Genomic DNA, 19,405 nt, shown 5'->3' with positions numbered 1-19,405 from the left:
GATGGAAACAACAGCCACACAGGATAATTACTGCTAAATTTACAGTTTTCAGAACAGAAATTGTAACAGTTAAAAAAGTTAACAAGAAGTTAAGATTATATACATCAGGATAGACATCAACACAGAATAATTTTTGCATTACATTATTCAACACAGTATGTATGTTAGTTGCATAGTATTTCTTCTAGTAATTTTTATTGTCTCTTTTTTCAGCTCTCATTGTTTCAGTTTCCTTTAGTTATACTAACATTTCAGGTTTAGATTCTTTGAAAGAACAAAAATATCCTAGAGTAACTTTAAATCAGCTCTAAACTGAAATAGTAGAACTATCTAGTAGTGATCCATCGATAACAGTGTCTTGGAAATTCATGTCTTTTTGATGCAATGAAATTGGCTGACAATATCAGCAATCTTATTTATTTCTCTCTGCAAGACTGACAAGTTTAAATAGTAGTAAGTTTAACAGTTTCATGTCTTCCAGTTGAGAAGACAAATTCATCTTTTTTCCCCTGTGTCCTCAGGTCATTGCAAGAAATGGTGGCTGTTACTATTTATCTGATGGTCATCTTGGCTCAAGCTTTTGCGGGGCCCTGCACTCCAAACAAAGCAGGTAGAATTACTCAAGTCTCCCAAGCTCTGCTCTTGTATTTTATCTGCCAAAGTGTTGTTTTCCATTTAAAGCTGATTGTTTTTTCTTTTTTTTTTTCCCTTTAGAGTTAAACTGTAGGTTCTGGAGAGTTAACCCTCATATTTCTTTTATCAATTTATTTCTAGCTAGCATAGTAAAGCATGCACTACTAAGGTTCTACCTCCCTATAGAGTTAGGATGCTTAACTCTGCAATAACCACAGTGCAATAAAGTTAAGCATGAATAGAATTCAGATGTAAGATGGCAAATGAAAGAGCAGCAATTAGAAATTGGCCAAAATAGCCACAGTTAGTGCTGCTGACCTCTGCTGCCTGAGCTGGGTTTTAGCCCTCCTGACTGCAGTCTGATGACTGGTGCTGAGTGAGCGAGCTGGGCTGAGCTTCTGAACACCACTGCTATATTTAAAAACATAATGATCATCATTGAAGCCGAGGCTCTAATTACACTCTGATTTCTGCCTAGATGCTCAAATGATCTCATGCCAGACAAAATTTCAATGTAGAATTAACTAAAATTAAGAAACATACTTTAAGAAAGTGTTGGAATATGCCTCAATAGAGAGTCTTTGCACTGAATGTGTGGCATTTTTGTATATAATAATAGACCAGCGTATGCTGCTGCCAGTAACTTCATGGTATATTTTAAGTATTTGGCCCTCTCTCTACCAATTTCAGTGCCCTCTCTTGCACAAGGAGTTTCTCAGAGCTAAGGAGCTTCCACAGTTGTGAAGTCACCATCTCTGACCACCAACACAGGCAGAACAAGTCTGCATTTGTTGATTTGAAAGAAGTAACCTAGCAAGGTCCCTACATGATTTTCCACACATAAATTCCCCAACTCCTGTGTATTCCCCAAACTCCTGCAAGCACAGGAAGGCTGAAGAGTCAGGCTTTTATCATAAAGATGAGAGTGTTGGAAGTTTTAAAATAGACAAGCAGTTCTGGACAGAGTGTTTTTTAAGGCAGTAATTGGCCTTCTTTCCCAATTTTCAGTTCACTAGTGTTTAGTCAGTATTTCCTTTTGAATTCACATCACATCCTCAAATTCACACTGCCTGATTCTCTTCGAAAAAGGCTCAAATCTTCTGACATGACAAAGCAATTAGTCTCAGTTACAAAGTTCAATATTTGTTATTGCTATAGCAGTAACCACTCAAGGAAACAGTGATAGCTAATAGCACTGCAGTTTGTTAACGGGGCTAAGCTTCTCAGTTCTTACCTTCTAACATGGAAATTGTAAAACTTGTGTGCCCCTCTAGATCAAGCACTGCTACAAAAAAATGCAAATCTATTGCAGCCTAACAAACAACTTTGCTGATATTATCTTTACAGTGCCAGTGTCATTCCACCAACAGCAGCCAGCTCTGCAGCTCTGTAACCCAACATGACATTTCAGTGCAGCAGTTCTTCACCTCAGTGTCTTTGTTCCTTAATCAGCTGCTCCAGAAAGCTAAAAAACATGCATGAAGTTCTGTGTTGATTAGAAAGCAAGGACAAAACTCATTCAGGGAGGACTGAATTTAACAACCCTGAGGTCAGTTCTGCATAGCACACACTGTTCCCATTCCCCTGCTGCTAACATTAGGAGACCTTCCAGCAGATGTTCCAACCCACAGGATTTAAATCCCCGTGGAAAGCAGATGTGCAGACTTGTCTTTTTTGAAAGAAAGGCACTCCCGAATGTCACTCTAGGCATACTGTTTTCCTTTCAGATGTAATTCTGGTATACTGCTATCCTAGAACCATCATTACAAAAATTCCAGAGTGTCCTTATGGATGGGAGGTCAATCAGCTGGCACTTGGAGGCATTTGTTACAATGGGGTCCATGATTCAGGATATTACCAGTTCACAATTCCAGACCTGTCACCTAAAAATAAATCATACTGTGGGACGCAGTCAGAGGTAAGACTTTTAGACCAATGTTTCTGACCAAAGCTCAGCCTGAGCAGGGTTCAGGAATTGGCTGGATTCACTTGAAAGAGTCCTTTTGGTTCCAGTGGGCTTTAAATACTGATGAAGAGAGGGCAATTTGGGTAAAATCTACTATCTCTTTGTAGATATAGAAGAAGAAGGAATTAAATAGTCACGCTCTGCATCTACTGGCAAAATGCACACAGGTTTAGTGCTATTAGCCTGTGTGCCTGTCACCCACTTGTATACATACACAGAGTATGAAAAGCTACAAAACCATGTTTCTTTAGGAATGCTGTTTTGTCACAAGGTTGAATCCTCATATTTCAACACGCCAGGTCACCTGGTGCCTCAAATGGTCACTGTTGCATACATGTTTCTGTTTTCCCACCTACAGTTTAAGAACCCTGTTTATCACTTCTACAACTCCATCGTTTCCAATGACTCCACAGTGATCGTGAAGAGCCAGCCTGTGAATTACTCATTCACCTGCACATACAATGCCAACTACTTGGTGAACCAGGCTGCCTTTGACCAAAGGTAAGCCTTGGTCTGGCAATGAGGCTCACTCCTTTTTTAAACCCCACGTTTCACTCATACAGAGCCATGTGGTTTTTACATCCCTAGGGTGGCCACCGTCCATGTGAAGAATGGGAGCTCTGGCTCATTTGAAAGTCAGTTATCCCTCAACTTCTACTCCGTAAGTGTTCTTTGTCACTCAGCTTTTTGCCTTCACTTACCACAAACTTCAGCAAGAAAAAAGGGCTGCTGCTCCTGACTTCTGCATGTCACGGAGCACATTACCAGCCCACAGCAGATCATTACAGCGTGGTTTGTACAGGTCCTTGTTTCCAGTGATTAACAGGAATGTGACTTAAACCGAACAGAGAAGACACATGCCAACTGTTCGTCCAATTCCTCCATATGTGGCAGCTTTTTTCTGCTGACTGGTACATTTCTAACATGCTGACAAGTTTTATAAAGAAAAAAGCGAAACTTGTTGGTAGCCTCACTCAAAGAGCAGTAGCACGCACCTACAGAGACACAGCCACTATGACATTGTCTCTGTAAGACTAGAAAAGCTCTGCACGTCCCTTGCAGCCTGCTTCCTTGTCCTCTCATCTGGCAGACATTTCATGTTCCCCAGAGATCCTGCTGGAATTTTGCTTCCAGCTTCTGTCCCTGGATATCAGACTGATCTTTTGAAGCATTCCTCTCCTCCCCACAGCTACTTCATGCTGCTCCTGATCTTTTCCCATCAAAGCACACTCTAAAGCACCAAAGCAGACAGAAAAAGCACAGCTACTTCATTTATGCACCCTCGATGTGACCAGCCCCATTCCCACTCCATACACTCATCTTCAGTGCCCCACAGCAGTTCACAAGGGCAGCAGTCTCAGGCCCACTTCCCACACATGCTCTCATTCTGCACATCCCAATCAGCAGCAAATTCTGCCACTTACTGCTATTACAAGCCAGACATCACCAAAATTGCAATAGTCCTACTACTAAACACAGATTTTGGAGCTCACAGGTGGTAAGTACCCAGGCTTCTGGAGCCCACCTCTCTAGACCTGTCTGAAGTTGCCATATGCCTCTGTTTTGCATATGTAATGTTTGCATCTTTGCATATGTTTTGCATATGCATATTTGTAATGTATGATGCTTTTTTCTCTCTCTTTTCCCCCCCCCCTCCCCCCCCCAAAGAATGCCAAGTTTTCAAGTATAAAAGAAGCCCCTTTTGTCGTTGAAACATCAGAAATTGGTTCTGACATATTTGCTGGAGTGGAAGCTAAGGGCTTAAGTGACAGGTATGTGAAGAAAGGGATGACAATAAATTGGTAATTGGGATGCTGTGCGCTGATTGGATGCTTTTGCCTCCCCAGGTTCAAAGTTGTTCTCAACAACTGCTGGGCAACACCCTCCTCAGAGTACTTCTACCAGGTGCACTGGCCTCTGATCACCAAGGGGTAGGTGCTGGTGGGCCTGGGGAGCTGCCCTACTGTTTCCCAAGCACACAAAAGTAGGAAGTGGCCCAAAGCTGGGGAAATGCCTTCACCAGACCGTGACCTGAGGACAAAATTCACAAGTCAAGATCTGACATTTCTCCACATACAATACAGGTGTGCCTCGGACTTCTCCATTATCGTCCACGAGAATGGGAAAACAAACCGTGCGACGTTTCAGTTTAATGCTTTCCGCTTCCAAAACATCCCCAAGCTGTCCAAGGTCTGGCTGCACTGCGAGACGCACGTGTGCGACAGCGAGAAGTTCTCCTGCCCAGTGGTAAGGCTTCCCTCCAAGAGAAACACACAGAGCTAATTTCAGACAGAGGGTGATCCGGGGGCACGCCAGGTGAAGAGCAGGCATTAGATAGAGACATCACTATGCATTAACCCGAGTGGTGGGCTGTGCACCCTGATCCCTATCATGCCATGGGCACTGCGTGCAGCATTGAGCAATTTGTTTGGAGGTATTGAGAAATAATGCAGTCATTTTAAGACCTCAGTTTTTGTCAACATTGCAGACTACTGCTCCTGTTTGGCAGACAGCTATAGCTAAACAAAAGCCTAAAAAAATATGAGAAAGTAGAACACTTGCCAGTGCACCATATATTTCAGTGCTGAGGGCAACCTAGTTCAGAGCTTGCCTCTGCTCAAATAAAACCTCCCAGATCTTCTTCCTAGAGAAAGTTCATCTCTGCTACCCCACAGCAAGTTACTATTATTGGAGCTGTCTTCCTCTGCAGGAAATACATAAGCGGTCATTGGAGCAGGAACACTGGGATCATAGAGCAGGTTTCTGCAGCCTTAGGTGAGAATGAGAGGGAAGATGCTATGCAGGCATGCTATTTTGCATTAGGATCATGTACCAATCACACCAACTGATGCAAGGGTTACTAAGCTATCTTTCTTTAAAGACTTTTCTACCTCCTTCAGGAAGTCAGGGCTTCATTATTCCTTCTCTTAGCCCCTGATTATGTCATTGCCATAAAGTGAAGTTGAATTTTATTTCATCTGAAATGAAAGCCCCAAATACTCCTTGGCCCACAGACAACTGTATCAGCAACAAAGATTTTTTTGCTGAAGAAGAGAAAACATAGTTGTTCATAATTGTTCAGTTGTTCATAACAATTCTTCTTTCTAAACCCCTCCTCACTATTGGTGCCACTATAAGATAGCGGCCTATTACCCAGTACCAGCACTAAATGGGGGGCACTGGCTTGTGCAGAAGCCACAGGTCTGATAAAAATACATTATTAGAAATCTCAAGTTTCAAAGGCGAAAGAAAAAAAAATACAGGATTAGATTTTGTTCTTTGTTTTTAAAGGCTTTTTTAAACTTCTTATCCAGTCGCATATCAGGGTGAAAAGAAAACATCACACAGTACTCCGATAAAGACCTTGTCAGCTGTAACAAGAGATGTTAGATCTGGATAGATGATGATCTGAATGGAAGGGATTTGGTACTTCCTCTTCATATTCAATGAAGAATAATTACAATTACAATAAACAACAACAGAAGTCTTCACAGAGGTCATAGGTTAAATAGATGGAGCTCAGCTACCCCTTTCCTCTCCTTGACAGGAGGCTTGTTTGAAACTGCATGGGAAGAGCAGCCCACTGGCAGCCACTATACACACCAAAATCCTCATCCAATACACAGCAAAAGCTCTCCTTGAGCACCAAAAAACCCCAGTGACTACAGAAAAATAAAAAATGGTCCCTAGAAAACACCAGGCAAAATTGATACAGACTTCATTTACTTGATCGAACACGTGAGAATTGGATTTGGATGTGCACATAGGTATATTAATTTTGTGGGGTATACATGGCTTTCTCTTTGATCCCTTAGACATGCGACAAACGAAAGCAGCGCATGGAACAAACCGGAGGTGTTTTAGTGGCGGAGATCTCTGTGCGCAGTAAGTGGCCGGGTTCCTGGGGTGGTGCTCCCTTTGGGAAGCAGCGAACCTCTATGCTGGGGGTTGTGACAGATTGGCTCAGTTGTATAAATAATATAGAGATGTTATAATTATGAAATAAACCAGACAGTTTGGTTAAATGGGTTACAATAACAAAATAAGAAATAGATAGAATGCTTACCCACGTCCTGGGCTCGCTGCAAAACTCCAGAGGAGGGATTTCCAGAAGAGATCCTTTAAGAGTCAGCTCTTAAATAGGTCTAGGAGAGGTGGAACCAGGCTCCATCCCTTCCGGCAGCACAGGTGAAGGCAATTCACCTGTGCTCCCATGACTGACTCCTTGCTCGCCTCAGGTGATCAAGCAGAGGTTCAGGCCGTTATTCAGCAGCTCCCCTACACTCAGTGAAACTCTCTTCATTTTCAAAGTGAGTAGATGCACCCATCTGGCATTAATGATAAGTGACCAAACCATTTCCACAGGAAGTTAGCAATGTAAATCCTGATCACCCAAATTTGACCTCAGCAACAGCCCAGACAATCTCTGATGGGATGCATGTGAGTGGGAGAGAAGCCAGGCTCAGGAGCAACAGGAAAGCAGCACTGAGGCTTTCTTTGCACTTACAGTGGGTTCTTCACAGTAACCAGAAATCCAGCAGGTCAACCCTACGTGCCTGTCACTCCTAATGTGAACAGCCATCAATCCTTCCCACTACAAAGCAAAATAATTTTCTTCCAGCTGCTGCCCCCTGGCAGCAGGAATTTCTCCCTGAGCTAGTTTGGTTCTGCAGATCCCGCAGTTTTGGATACAAGTCCTTGGAACAAGCTACGGCTTAATCATGCTTTCACTAAAGCCTTTCATACTGGTTTCACAATCACATCCACACCATCCTATTAGCCAACATAACTTACAGATACATATGGAGCGACATTATTGACAACCAGAAGGTTGCACCACTTCAAACACCACTAATTTTATAAAATTAAAGAACTGAGAGGATTCTTTTACAACTTCAGAGAGTAAAACCAAGAGGAAAAAATACCCAGAATTTCCAAGTGTGGCCAAATTATCTGCTTTCATAGAGCACGTTAGTGCACTTTGCCCTATTTAAAACATGCCATTCAAACGTTATCTTTTTCTCTTATTTTACTTTACAGACAAAGGTTTATCCAGATTTTACGTGCTCTCAGGTAAGCAGCAAAATAAAACAATGATTATATCAATCCCAAATATGCATCCTGAGTGGCTCTGTCAAAGTAAACTCCATAGCTCAAAGAAAGATTTGGTAAATTTTATAATTTTGACAGAAGGAAACATTTGAAGATCAAATCTTACCTCTCTTTGCTTTCCTCCTGTAGGCACTTCCTTCAACCTAGACAATGAAATTGTATCAGTAACTTTCGATACTGAACAGTAATTTCTCTTCTTTCCACGCATTCTTCCCAAAAAGGAACAAACATGCTTTGCTGGGTTAACAGAGATGCTTGGAAAGCAATTCTATTTGGAACTTGTCTGAAAGCCTTTTCAAAGCTTGTTTGCCAAAACCTGGTACAGTGACAGAGCCACATAAAGGCATGTAGTATTTTGGTAAGGGTGGGAAGAAAACATGAAAGGCAGCTGATGGTGAGTACTCACATTTAGTCTTTTTTTTTTCTTTTGCAGATGTTATCTTCCACCTGTTCTTCGCGATTGGCTTTTGTGCCATTTTATTATAAAACTCAGCTTAGCTGCGTTTCTTAACAGTTCCCAATCCTGGACCGGGACTTCTTTACTAAAGATGTTTATTTTACAGGAGAAAAATTAAAGTCACCAACAATCCTTGTGCACTGTTTCACCAGATCAATAAACCATTCCACGAGCCTTGTGTCTCTAGTATTGGAGAGCCCCAAAGCAGCTGTGTCCCTCCCAGATCCATGCAAACATTTTAAACTAGGGAAAATAAAACAGCTATGTATTTTACTGATGCCTCCTCTTACAGAGCTGTGATGCCAATAGTATTTGTTTCTACACAGAACATAAGGATATTCAAACTCTACATTTTTCACTGCCAAATTTCCCTTCAGCATCCCCATACCTTATCATCCTCAGTGTTGTATCAGACTGCCCTTCAGGCCTGGTCTGCCAAGGCCATGAACACTTCACCTTGATCTGTAGAGCCCCTCAGTGCTAAAAAACCAACCTAGTAGTTAGTCAACAATGGCAGAAAATAGTGCCTTCTATGAAGCAATAGTTCAGAAGTCCTAGGAATTACCTGATGTTTCTTTCCTGTTTCTCACCATCGATTGGATGGGTGAAGTAGAGCTCAGCACATGCTGCAGTAGGTATGATGCTCTTAGAACCAGGCAGCCTTGTGACTGGACAGGCTTAGCTCTGAACATCCATTGTATGGATGTGAAGTAAGCATGTCTGAGGCTGGAAAACAAGGTAGTGAGCTTTAGGATGCATCCTTGGAGACAGATGGTGTCAGACACAGCAAGGTCCAGGTGCTAGTTCCTGTATCTGAGGAGAAATCAATAGAAAGGGAAACAATGATTACTGAAGAGCAGGACATATCAGGGCATGAAACAACTTTCCAGCAAGTAATGGTAGGTATCTTACTTTCTGTAACTGCTAAAACAATACTCAGCAAAACATCTGAACATGTCAGGTAAGAAATATTCCTAGGCATTTTCCATGAAACTTTTGGTATCCTAATGGTGACAGCAAGAAGAATTACTACAGCTGTTACTACAGTTACGCCCTTTCCAAGCTGCCATATAGAAATAATTTTCTCTCCTCTCCAATTCTGAAGGCACTTTCTAACTTGAAGCATGGTGAACACAGTGATGCTACCTCAACCCCTCACTGGCTTCAGGCTGTAAAGAGATGTTGGATTTCTGCAAAATAGCCTCCTCAGAAGTGGGAACCAAAAGGATCACAAACATCTTCAAGCAGCATCCCTATGTCCCTACATTAGCTGCTCTTTTGTTTTCTTTGGTATTCTAAAATCCACGTTCCATAACAGATTGAACTGTTTTTGAAAAGAGGAACAGCCCTCTGTGAGCATCATTTTATTACACAGAAACCACCACTCTAAATATGAAAGTTCCCACATAATTATATTAAGTTTCTTCAGCTCATTGTGCTTTTTGAAATAATTACAAAGATAATACATAGCTGGTTCTCTATTTGCTCCTCTTGGTGTAATTTCAATATATTTATAAAATACAGATGTATTCATAAAAATGGAGAACAAAGCTGGTTGAGGTTGAGATTCTAGCAGACAGCATCCATCCTGCCAGCCCAAACGGTCAGCTCTGAAGGAGTGCATTTAGTCATTACGTACAACAGAGGGCACTCTCTTGACAGTATTGTCCGATTCAAACGACGGTTCAAAGAATTGTTACTGTGAGGCAAGTCTTGGTGGCACAAATGTGCCACTAGGCAGAGCAGAGCTATTGTACATCTTGTGAATCATTCAATATTTTCATCAGAGACCCCGCAGCTGCTTCTCCTCCATTTGCTCTCTTTTCCCTCTTCCCAATAACACCCCAAATTTCAAAACCTTCTACCCAGCAGCTTCATCTCTTCAAATTCTCACTCTCCACACAAGATTAACAGCATGACTTCTCCAAAGCTTGTTTCTTTTGCTTGCCCTTTGCAGCAGCCACTCTCCTCCTCCAGTCGTGGCTATATTGTGCAGAAACCCTTGAGCTGAGCACCCTTGAGAGGATGATTAATTTTCTTCCTGATTATGCAATAACTTTTTCATTGGAACAAACCTTGCATGATTGCAGTGTGCCTCCAAATTCCCAGGCTTTCTCCCTGCCCACCGTGGGATGGAACCTCTGGGCATACATACCTCCCCGTGGTTACAGCACTGCACTGAATGTGGTCCACCCAGGCAGCTGGCTGTGGGTGCAGGATGGGCAAAGCCCTGTCACCAGTCCAAGTTTGGATCACTGTCACTCTACAAGAATCATTTCTTGATAAATAACAGTAACTATAATAATACAGCCCCCAGAGGTGACTGTTAAAAGACCTGTCCCAGAATACAGTACCATATGAATAGGTTTCATCTCTAGAAGCGACTTTATTACTATTATTTAAGGTAGCACAAGTTGTCCATACTAAAAACCTTGCTTAAAAAATGTACTATACTTCACTTACATTTTTATTAACCTTTCTTAATAATATTTACTGAGCTAAACAATATTTCTTTTCCAAAATTCAAAAATACATGTGTTGCAAATGGTTTTAGTGCAAGGTAATACTTGATAAGCTTCTTAATTTCAGATGAACTGTAACTCCACATCTTGTTCAGCTGTTAGAGCATGAAGGTGCTTGCCTAGATCTCTGCATCTGCATGTGAAACTCAAGGCCATTCATGGAGATGCAGGGAAAGGGAGGTTAGTTACAGTGAACACAGATAATCTGTTTAGAAGCAGATTTACCCAAAGGTTACAATTTGTCCCAATTCCTCCTATTTGAACAAACTCCAAAGGAGTAAGAGATTTTACATGTTTATCACGTTTAGTCATTGTAAAGATGACACATAAGGCCACCAAGGTCATGGCAAGAATCAGAAGAGCCAGAGAACACACACAGGTATCAAAATAACACAGGTTGTAGCACAATAGTGCTAGCACAGTGACATTTACACAATACTTTGGTCATTATATATAGGTCACAATTCTCACTTGTGAATGGTAAACACCATTAGCTGTGATGGCCTTTGGCAGTCGCTGCATATGCAAATAAGAAATAAGAAGGTCCAAGAGAAATTGCCAATAAAAGAGTGAGTCATACCTAACAAAATGTTCAGGAGTACATAGCAGCAAGCATGCCATCTGCAGCTTCTTTCCAGCCTGGACGCTCTATACTCAGCACAGCAAGGCGCTAAAGTAAGAGACATCCTGAGCTGTCAGAGCTGCACTGTACCCTACAGCTTGTAGATCAGCACGCTTTCCAATACGTTTAATTTTTATTCTGTCCTTCAAAAGCAATTGTGTAAGACGTGCTCCAGTTCTGAATTCTGAGATAGATGCTGTTAAATGCCCCTATACAAAGCCCACTGGAATGCAAACAGCTTTTCTGTCTGAGCAACTGGGTCTCCAGCCTTCCCAGGCTGGTTCCACACAGAGCAGCCTGTGCCTCCTCTCCTGCTAAATTCTCTCTGTGTGTGGTTTCATCCACATTAACAGCCTCCTCCCACAGACTGGCTCCTTGTGGAGATTTACAGACCATGACACAAAACACCACTGGTAGGGATCCCATTCTGCTGTAAGTTAGCCTTCCTTCCCTGCTTATGCTCACCTGCTCTTCTATTCAGAAAATAACATCAATATTTTTCTTCTCACAATGGCATACATCAACAGAAAGATTCAGGACGTGTGTCAAGGTGACCTAATTTTAAAGAGATTATTAACTCACCATAGATAGCATGGACTTGTCAGCAACATGGCCCTGAAATATGTTTTGAGAAGATCCTGCAGGTTTAAATCACTCTATCCTTTTCCATAAGCACACTCAGCAATGCAATATCCAGATGATGCGGTACTGAGTGATGGGAATGGGGAACACTGATCCTATCCTTGGTGAGTGATAAAGCCAATGTCTAATGCTAGAGCAGAGGTCTTGTTGCTGTGAAATGTTTGCTCTGCAGCATATATTTACACACTGATTATTCAGCCCTGATACGGGTTTTCTGAGCACATTTCATTGCCTTAATGCCCAACACTTCTACAGCAGCTTTTAAGGAAAACTTCAAAATACTCCAAAAACAGTAACTAATCTGAAAAACTTAATCCTCCCTCTACAAACTGAGGAAAACTGAAGCAGAAGGGATGAAGCCAGCAGATCAAGTCCGACTCCAACTCAACCTAGACACAGGGAATGTTACTTGAATAAAAAAAATAGTCATCAAGGAAAAATAAGTGGCCTGACCTGATATCTGAGTATGAGTTATGAAATCAGAAAACTTGCCAATTTTGTATTTGTTTCATTTGTCTTAGAAAGAGATAACCCATGCATACAGAAAATCAAGAGAACAAATGTAAAGGTTGTGATAGACAATTAATTATCTATCTGGTAATCTACAATAACAACCCACGAGCACCAATAGCAAACAGAAGGTAAAATTCAAAGGTTAATCACTTGGAATCTTATACCAACAGGTTCTACCTCACACTTGCAATAGGTGTATCATTATGCTTCAGTGGATAGCAATTTCTTACCCTCTGCTGCACCCAGACCTCCACCTCTGGTTCACCAACAACCAGACCCAGTCTGTTTACTTGTGCAAATGCCAATAACACAGTCTCAGCTCCGGGCATGGAGCATATCTCACAAGAAATCACAGCCATCAGGAATTTCAAAGGCATCACAGCTATTTCTTCAGTGCAGTTGATCCCATTGTGGATGAGCTGGCTGCCAGACACCATATAGGCATCATCAGCAGTTTCTACCTTCATCAAAATCAACAATGAAAAACCTACTATTCTTATTAGATATACTACAGGAGGGGTATAAGACCAACTTCAGCCTACTTCAGAGATGATTCAGACCAGAAGACTAAGCATAAAACCAGGAGTTAAGATGCCTTTTCTCCACTAATTTCAGTGCTCTCTTCCCAAAAGCCACTTGCTTTGTGGTTGATGGAGGGAGAAATAAAGTTAATGGATCTATGTCTGAGAAGAAAACAGAGAACCAAACTTTGCAGCTCCACCAGTGTTTAAGCAATAAACTACAATCCAGTGAAGTTGAAAAGGAGGAAAAAAAAGGATAGTTTTTTTGTGATTTGTATTTCTTGTTCATCATCTCTTTCATTTGTCCAATGTTTCATTATTTTGGAAATAGGCAGAAGTTACTGAAAGCTTTTTCCAAACTTTAATAAATATCAAAGAACATGATTCAAGGTATTCACCATTCATCACACTGACCAATATTGACTTTGCATTTCTTCCCTGCTTCTCCCCTTCTTCCTTTGCGTCCAAAATTAGCTTGTATTACTTACAGTCAAGAAAACGAGAGAAATACTTTGGTTAGCAAAACATCTGTACAGAGCCTTAATTGAAGGAATCAGGTAGTACTGATGACAAATCGTGTCTGTCTTCCTTCTCTCTGCCAACAACTGCTTTGCCCTTTCTGCACCAATCCCTCCCGCTAGATCAGGTTGCCCAAAACCCCATTCAATCTGAACTTGAACACCTCCAGAGATGCTGTCTAAGATCTCAACATGCCTACTGGAACCTCTACAAGGATTGTGTTAGTTTATCATCCAGGGCTAAGAAACATAGCAAATAGTGTAGTGTCAGATTCCAGTAATTCTGTTCTGATGGCTGGATTTCATGGCAGGGAAGGGACTGACCAGTCTATTTTGTATTACTAGTCTTTTCATGACATCCCATACTTTGATCATGCTTTGGCCCTTCTGCTGTGCATTTTTGCAGAATCTGCATACGATGCTAAAGATACAGTTCTTTCTCATTCTAGTTTAAATTGTAGCTAGCTGATGCAAGAAATAATTTTGAAAGAAAACAAACCATTCCATACAGGATAATTTAATACTGGCTGCACGGGACCAGACAAAAGACTCATCCATTTCAAAAGGCTCTCTCTGACAGAAACCATCAGCCATAGCATTGAAACAACAGAGTAGGTACATATTGCATCTTAAGGTCCCCTGCAGTAACGGTGGTAACCACAGCTATCTTGCAAAATACAAAGCTGTAGGCTTGCATCCTGATCAGATTCTATCATAGATTACTACATAATGAAATACAGACACACTGAAAGGAATAAAATTTGATAATCTGAGCATATGGAGTGTAGGGAGGGGGATTTGGCTGTAACAAGGCAGGATGTGACATTTTTAGGTATTTTAAATTTTTAGCTTATTTGAAAGCTTTTCACACACAACAAGATTAATTAATATTTAGCTTCAAGAAGAGATTAAAAGAACATTTGTAATGAGAAGGAAGAGCATTGATTAATGATATGGAAGAACTCTGTCACTTCAGGCAATGTCAGTGATAGGTGGATGGTTGGACAAGATGATCTTAGAGTTCTTTTCCAACTTTAATAATTCTATGATACTTTGATTGCATATCAGATGAAGTAACTGTAGTCTGTCCAAAACACCAAACCAATTAAGCGGTGACTGGTTTATTACTTGCCTAACCAACATGACATCTAGATTCAACTGGCTATTAATCATCTTCACTTCCTCTCTAAACCATGTATCATTGTCACGGTGGGTTGTCTGGCAGCTATTTCCCTTCTCTGAAACAGCTGTGTTAGAGCAGTGAACAAGCTCATGCACATGCCAGAGGCCACAAAGCACCTGCTGTCTGTTAAGTGAAAAGCACAGCCTATTTGTGGTAATAACTCTCCTATAAGTGAGCAAAACTCGCACCACACTTCAGTGAGAATTTGTGAGACATTTAATTCATTAGTTTATTTGTTGATTTACTCTTACTGATCAACGAGCACACAATAAAAAAAAAATAGATTACTTAATTGCTACTGAAATTAAAATGCTGGACAGCAAAGAAGAGTTTCCCACTGAGCAGAACTGTTTAACTTCTTGCATAGCAGACTTGATATCTGAAGAGCTGTAGATCATAACCAAAGATTGCAAGTAGAGAGAGGAGGTGAAGAAGCAGATACAGTTCCAGTTTGACACAGAACAAACAGAGCTATTTATTGGTACTAGTATTACCTGGATTTAATTAAATGGTTTGTCACTGCAAGGCGAACATTTATGTACAGAATTTAATCACATACTTGTCCCTGGAAATTCACTGGGCTACTACTGAATAGGTAAAAGTGTATGATGTGCTGAAGGCCAATTGATTCTGTTGATTGAAAAGGAATTATTTTGGTGGCAGCTAAACATTGCCACCAACAATTCATCCATTATTCATTCTTGCAAGCAAACCGTCTGGATGCAATGCAAGATGAGTACAGAGCCTCATGCAAGAGACTGGCAGCAGAAGGCTTCTCTTTGCAGCAAAGAAAAATAATTTCTGCCAGAATATCAAACCAAATCAAGTGATAGAAAAAGCATTTCCTTGAGTGACAGTGAGTAGCAACTTTAACCAGCACAAAAACGTTTGCAAACAAGACAAAGACAAAAATAGCTTCATTCATCTTCTCCTCTTCTCTCCCACTCGCCTTTTGTGGAGGAAAACTTATTTTCAGAAATCTGTTGGGTTTTTTTTTTAAGTTGTAATTTATTAGAACTTTTTTTCTTTTCTTTTTTTTTTCTTTTCTTTTTGAGGGAGTGCAATTTTGGCAATGCTGTGTTAAAATCCCAGAACTCCATCAGTATCTTGAAATTTAGCATTTCCCCGTTTTGTACAAGAATACTTCCCTGTTACTAAAAAATACAGAAGACGGTATTTCTTCCTCTAGGGGAATTTTCAAGTCAATTCACTGTTTTTTTTTTCTCCAAACTTCTGAGGGGAAAAATAAAACGCACAGATTTTTTCAATGTGTAAAAGTAATAGTAACAAAGCCTGACCTCACACACATACCCAACTACTCAAGAAAAACATTCTGGTCTTGATGTCCAACATTATTGAAAACATCTATCAAAGCACCCGAGGGTCCTCAAGTAACTGCCACAGAGAATAGACACTTCCCAGAGAACAGACACATCCGTCTCAGGTCCATGCTTTATTTCTATTAGTGTCTGGAGGGTGTACAGATCACCTCATTACAGTATGCACTGACCAGTGATCTTAAGCAGAAATAGTCTCAGCCTGACACAAAGAGCTGAGTCACAGAGCAGTGCTCTGCTCCTGGAAAAGCCATGGGGAAGCAGTGCAGACTCCTTCTGTGCTTCGCTCATGAGATCAGCATGCTGGCAGGAATACATACCTCACGCAATACTCTTCATAGGCCCAACTCTAGCTTCAACAACCTGGGGCTTTCTAACTGCAACCCCTTTTGTTGCAACTGTACAGTTTCTGCCTTCTTTACCAATGATTTATTTTGTCTTGGTGCTAAACAGGCAGATAAGTGCGCCTTCATCAGGATTTTTCTGCCTTCTTTTTGATCTTTCAGTTTTACTCATATTTTATGATTAGTGTTCCTCTGGGGAAGTACAGGGAGGACAAAGTTGCTGTTTTGATCTGCACTGTTCTCTCAAAGTACTTAATGTACAGTCCCACAGTGTAATGCATGGGAGTGACCCAGGTCAGAGGTTATTATGCTCCAGGCTTCACATGTGAACACATCCCTCCTCCCAGGTAAATGAGCAAAATGCTAATTTACAGTAAGTAGACTGACATCCTTCTCCTGCAGGTAATTAGGATGCACCAAGCAAATGGAAAGCAGCACATGCTACCAGCACGGTGTTGTGGCCAAGTACCATGCCAGCAACAAGTCTGTCAAAAGTCTGTCTTAGGCATAATTTACCTAGACTCTGTGGCCTGTGCTGGGGATCTATTGCTGAATTGCAGAACTGCATCTACATTACATCTACTGCAGAATTCTATGTCTTTCTAAGGGAACACAGCTGAAGAAAATATCTATGTATTTTAAAGATGATATAGGAAGTTTGGAATCTAAGAAGATCTTCACTGATCACAGCTCTCAAAACCTGAGTACTTAATAGATTCCTACAGAGCTCCTATGCAGAATGCTATGAAACAGTCCTGAGTACAGACATCCTAATAGGAGATATTCTGACAACTGAATCGCATAACCATTTAAATTCAGTTTTTTGCTCAGTCAATGATTTGCCTTTTTAAGATACTGGGTATTTTGGATGAAGATCATAGAAGAAGCATAACATACTCCTTATAGACTCAAAGATGGAATAGACAGACTCAAATTCCTCATAGAGGAATTGTAGAATCATTTATGTTGGAATTGCATCAGTTTTTGTCACAGAGTAATGCTTGCTGAACGTTCTGACCTGCACTGTGCTACTGAAGAGTGTAAAGTAATGTAATATGTACACACAATAAAAGCAAATGGCAAAGAGGACGGTTGCACTGTTTATCACCAAGCAGTTTTCAGTACTAACAACGCACTGCCTCAGCTGCATCCTGGCCCAGAGAAGAACATTTCCTGTTAGTAAAGCATCACATGCTTTCTGCAAGATCCATGTGTAAGTCCTCCTTTAAACATCTAACAACAAGGACCAAACCCACAGTTTTGGAAAGTCCACAGGGAGTCAACCTTTGGCCAAGTGTTTATTACCCACATGAATATCAACCATCACGAACCAGAAAACATTTCTTTACAGCTAAAAAAGAAAATTGGTCAAAGGAAACAAGCAAGAGGCTCAACACTATCCCATTTCAGTTCTCCGTAGTATCAGAGAAATGCTATGCATTACATTCAGTTTTACATTCCCAGGTAAGAAATGCTGAGTTACAACCTGATGAAATCAAACTGATTTAACCTTGCTTTGCTCCCTTAATGCATTCCTGCTGATGCATACTAGGAAAACTGGAATACATGATCTCATTCCCTTATACAACTAGAGAGCTGTGGGTCCATCCACAAGGCAAACCAGATGCAGTTAACCTCTGTGCAGATGTCTATTCTTTCCTGTTGATGACAAAGGAAACCTAGGATGACTAAACCTTCAGTTTAAGTAGTACAGTTAAGCACCTACAGCTAAACGACTGCATGTGCACAGAGCATGTGTAATTCAACATCTTCCAGCTGGAGAGACAGGTTGCTTTGTCTTTGAAATGCTCGTGTAACCAGGAGCAGAAATTATGCCATTCACTTAGTTAAACAATATCAACTGGACATATAACACTCAATAGAATAACTGGTCATACTCATTTTCCATCTTATTTAATAATATTGTATACTTAACAATGCCAAATCCAGATGATAAAGGAAAACTGTATTTGAACTGGAACTTCTAGTAGCAGACAGTACGTACTTGAAGTTCTCCTGCTGCATGAACACATCTTCTATATTGTATCTGACCTTAACAAACGTTAACTAAGCTGGTTTTGCACAGATACATATTTTATCTGCTTACCCCTACACAGCAGTTTCAGGTGAGTGTCCGAGTAGCACAGCACAATTCCAGCCAAATACTCCAGACTTTTATGTAGTTCTTTTAACTGTGATGGATGAAAGATAATTTTGATATAAGTGGCTGAGAAGGATGTTGTGCAGTGTTGCTATCTGATCATATAAACAATGGGATATCACAACCAGAAGGACAAAAAATGTATCTAGGGATGATGACAAGATGACAGGTTTTTTGTATCATAAAATAAAAAGCAAAAGTTACTTTGTAGTGCAACTCTGAATCGTTCTATAATCTTCACTCATCCCAGTTGTCACTTGGTTCTGGATTTTGTCTCACAAATCAGTTTGGTTCTATTCACAGCTTACAGCTTAGGGTTGTTTTTGTACTTCATAATATCATGAGCAAGTTCCATCATAAACCTTTGACTGTTAGCTAAACCAGTTACTGCACAGCTGAAAAATTACCAGATCTAGCTTAAATTGCAGATGACTGTCCACTCTTCTCTGCTCAAGAACAACAGTCAGCCACATACAGAGATCAGCCAACACAGCTTTCTTATAAATCCCGATCTGTGACTCAGTCATCTGGTGGCAAGTTTGAACCTTCAGCAATGAACTGATCCAATGCCTTCAGTTGTTGGGCAAATGAAAATGCCCACATCACCTTATTCCCCCTGGCAGGGCTGAGGTTTACTACTGTTATCCTAAGGTAGGATACAACAGGGAAATAATTCCCACATTTTCAACCCACAGATATTTGTCTAATTTCCTTCTATCAAAATACTGGCATTCTTTGCATTATTAGAATAATACTTGCAATTTCAATGGCTTTGGCCTGATGTTTTTAGAAGAGGCCACACTGAAAGGAAGGAACTTGCAGAATAGGTAGAGAATGCAACAGATGACAAATAGAAGTAACAACAGAGAATTAT

At 40.7% G+C, this 19,405-nt stretch overlaps 1 protein-coding gene across 1 annotated transcript; it reads left to right on the top strand.

Annotated features, from left to right (window-relative positions):
* The first annotated feature begins 534 nt into the window (after nt 1-534).
* On the top strand, nt 535-8,357 carry TECTB (tectorin beta). Its single transcript, XM_052677401.1, has 10 exons — nt 535-610; nt 2,319-2,551; nt 2,958-3,100; nt 3,188-3,260; nt 4,268-4,371; nt 4,447-4,530; nt 4,684-4,846; nt 6,415-6,484; nt 7,640-7,672; nt 8,124-8,357. Exons 1-10 carry the CDS (start codon nt 535-537, stop codon nt 8,195-8,197), a joined length of 1,053 nt encoding a protein of 350 aa, XP_052533361.1. The 3' UTR covers nt 8,198-8,357.
* Nucleotides 8,358-19,405: the final 11,048 nt, after the last annotated feature.

The sequence above is a fragment of the Tympanuchus pallidicinctus genome, unplaced genomic scaffold, assembly GCF_026119805.1.
Source record: "Tympanuchus pallidicinctus isolate F22 unplaced genomic scaffold, pur_lepc_1.0 scaffold16, whole genome shotgun sequence".
NCBI classification, from domain to species: Eukaryota; Metazoa; Chordata; class Aves; order Galliformes; family Phasianidae; genus Tympanuchus; species Tympanuchus pallidicinctus.
The sequence above is the reverse complement of the archived record's forward strand: the minus strand, read 5'-3'. Positions and strand labels throughout refer to the sequence as shown.

Bases quoted from the DNA above. Each gene is read 5' to 3' on its own strand.
- TECTB (XM_052677401.1), top strand. From the start codon at position 535: ATGGTGGCTGTTACTATTTATCTGATGGTCATCTTGGCTCAAGCTTTT. The intron at 3,101-3,187 runs GTAAGCCTTGGT...TTACATCCCTAG, and splicing joins CAGGCTGCCTTTGACCAAAG to GGTGGCCACCGTCCATGTGA. The intron at 4,372-4,446 runs GTATGTGAAGAA...TTGCCTCCCCAG, and splicing joins GCTAAGGGCTTAAGTGACAG to GTTCAAAGTTGTTCTCAACA.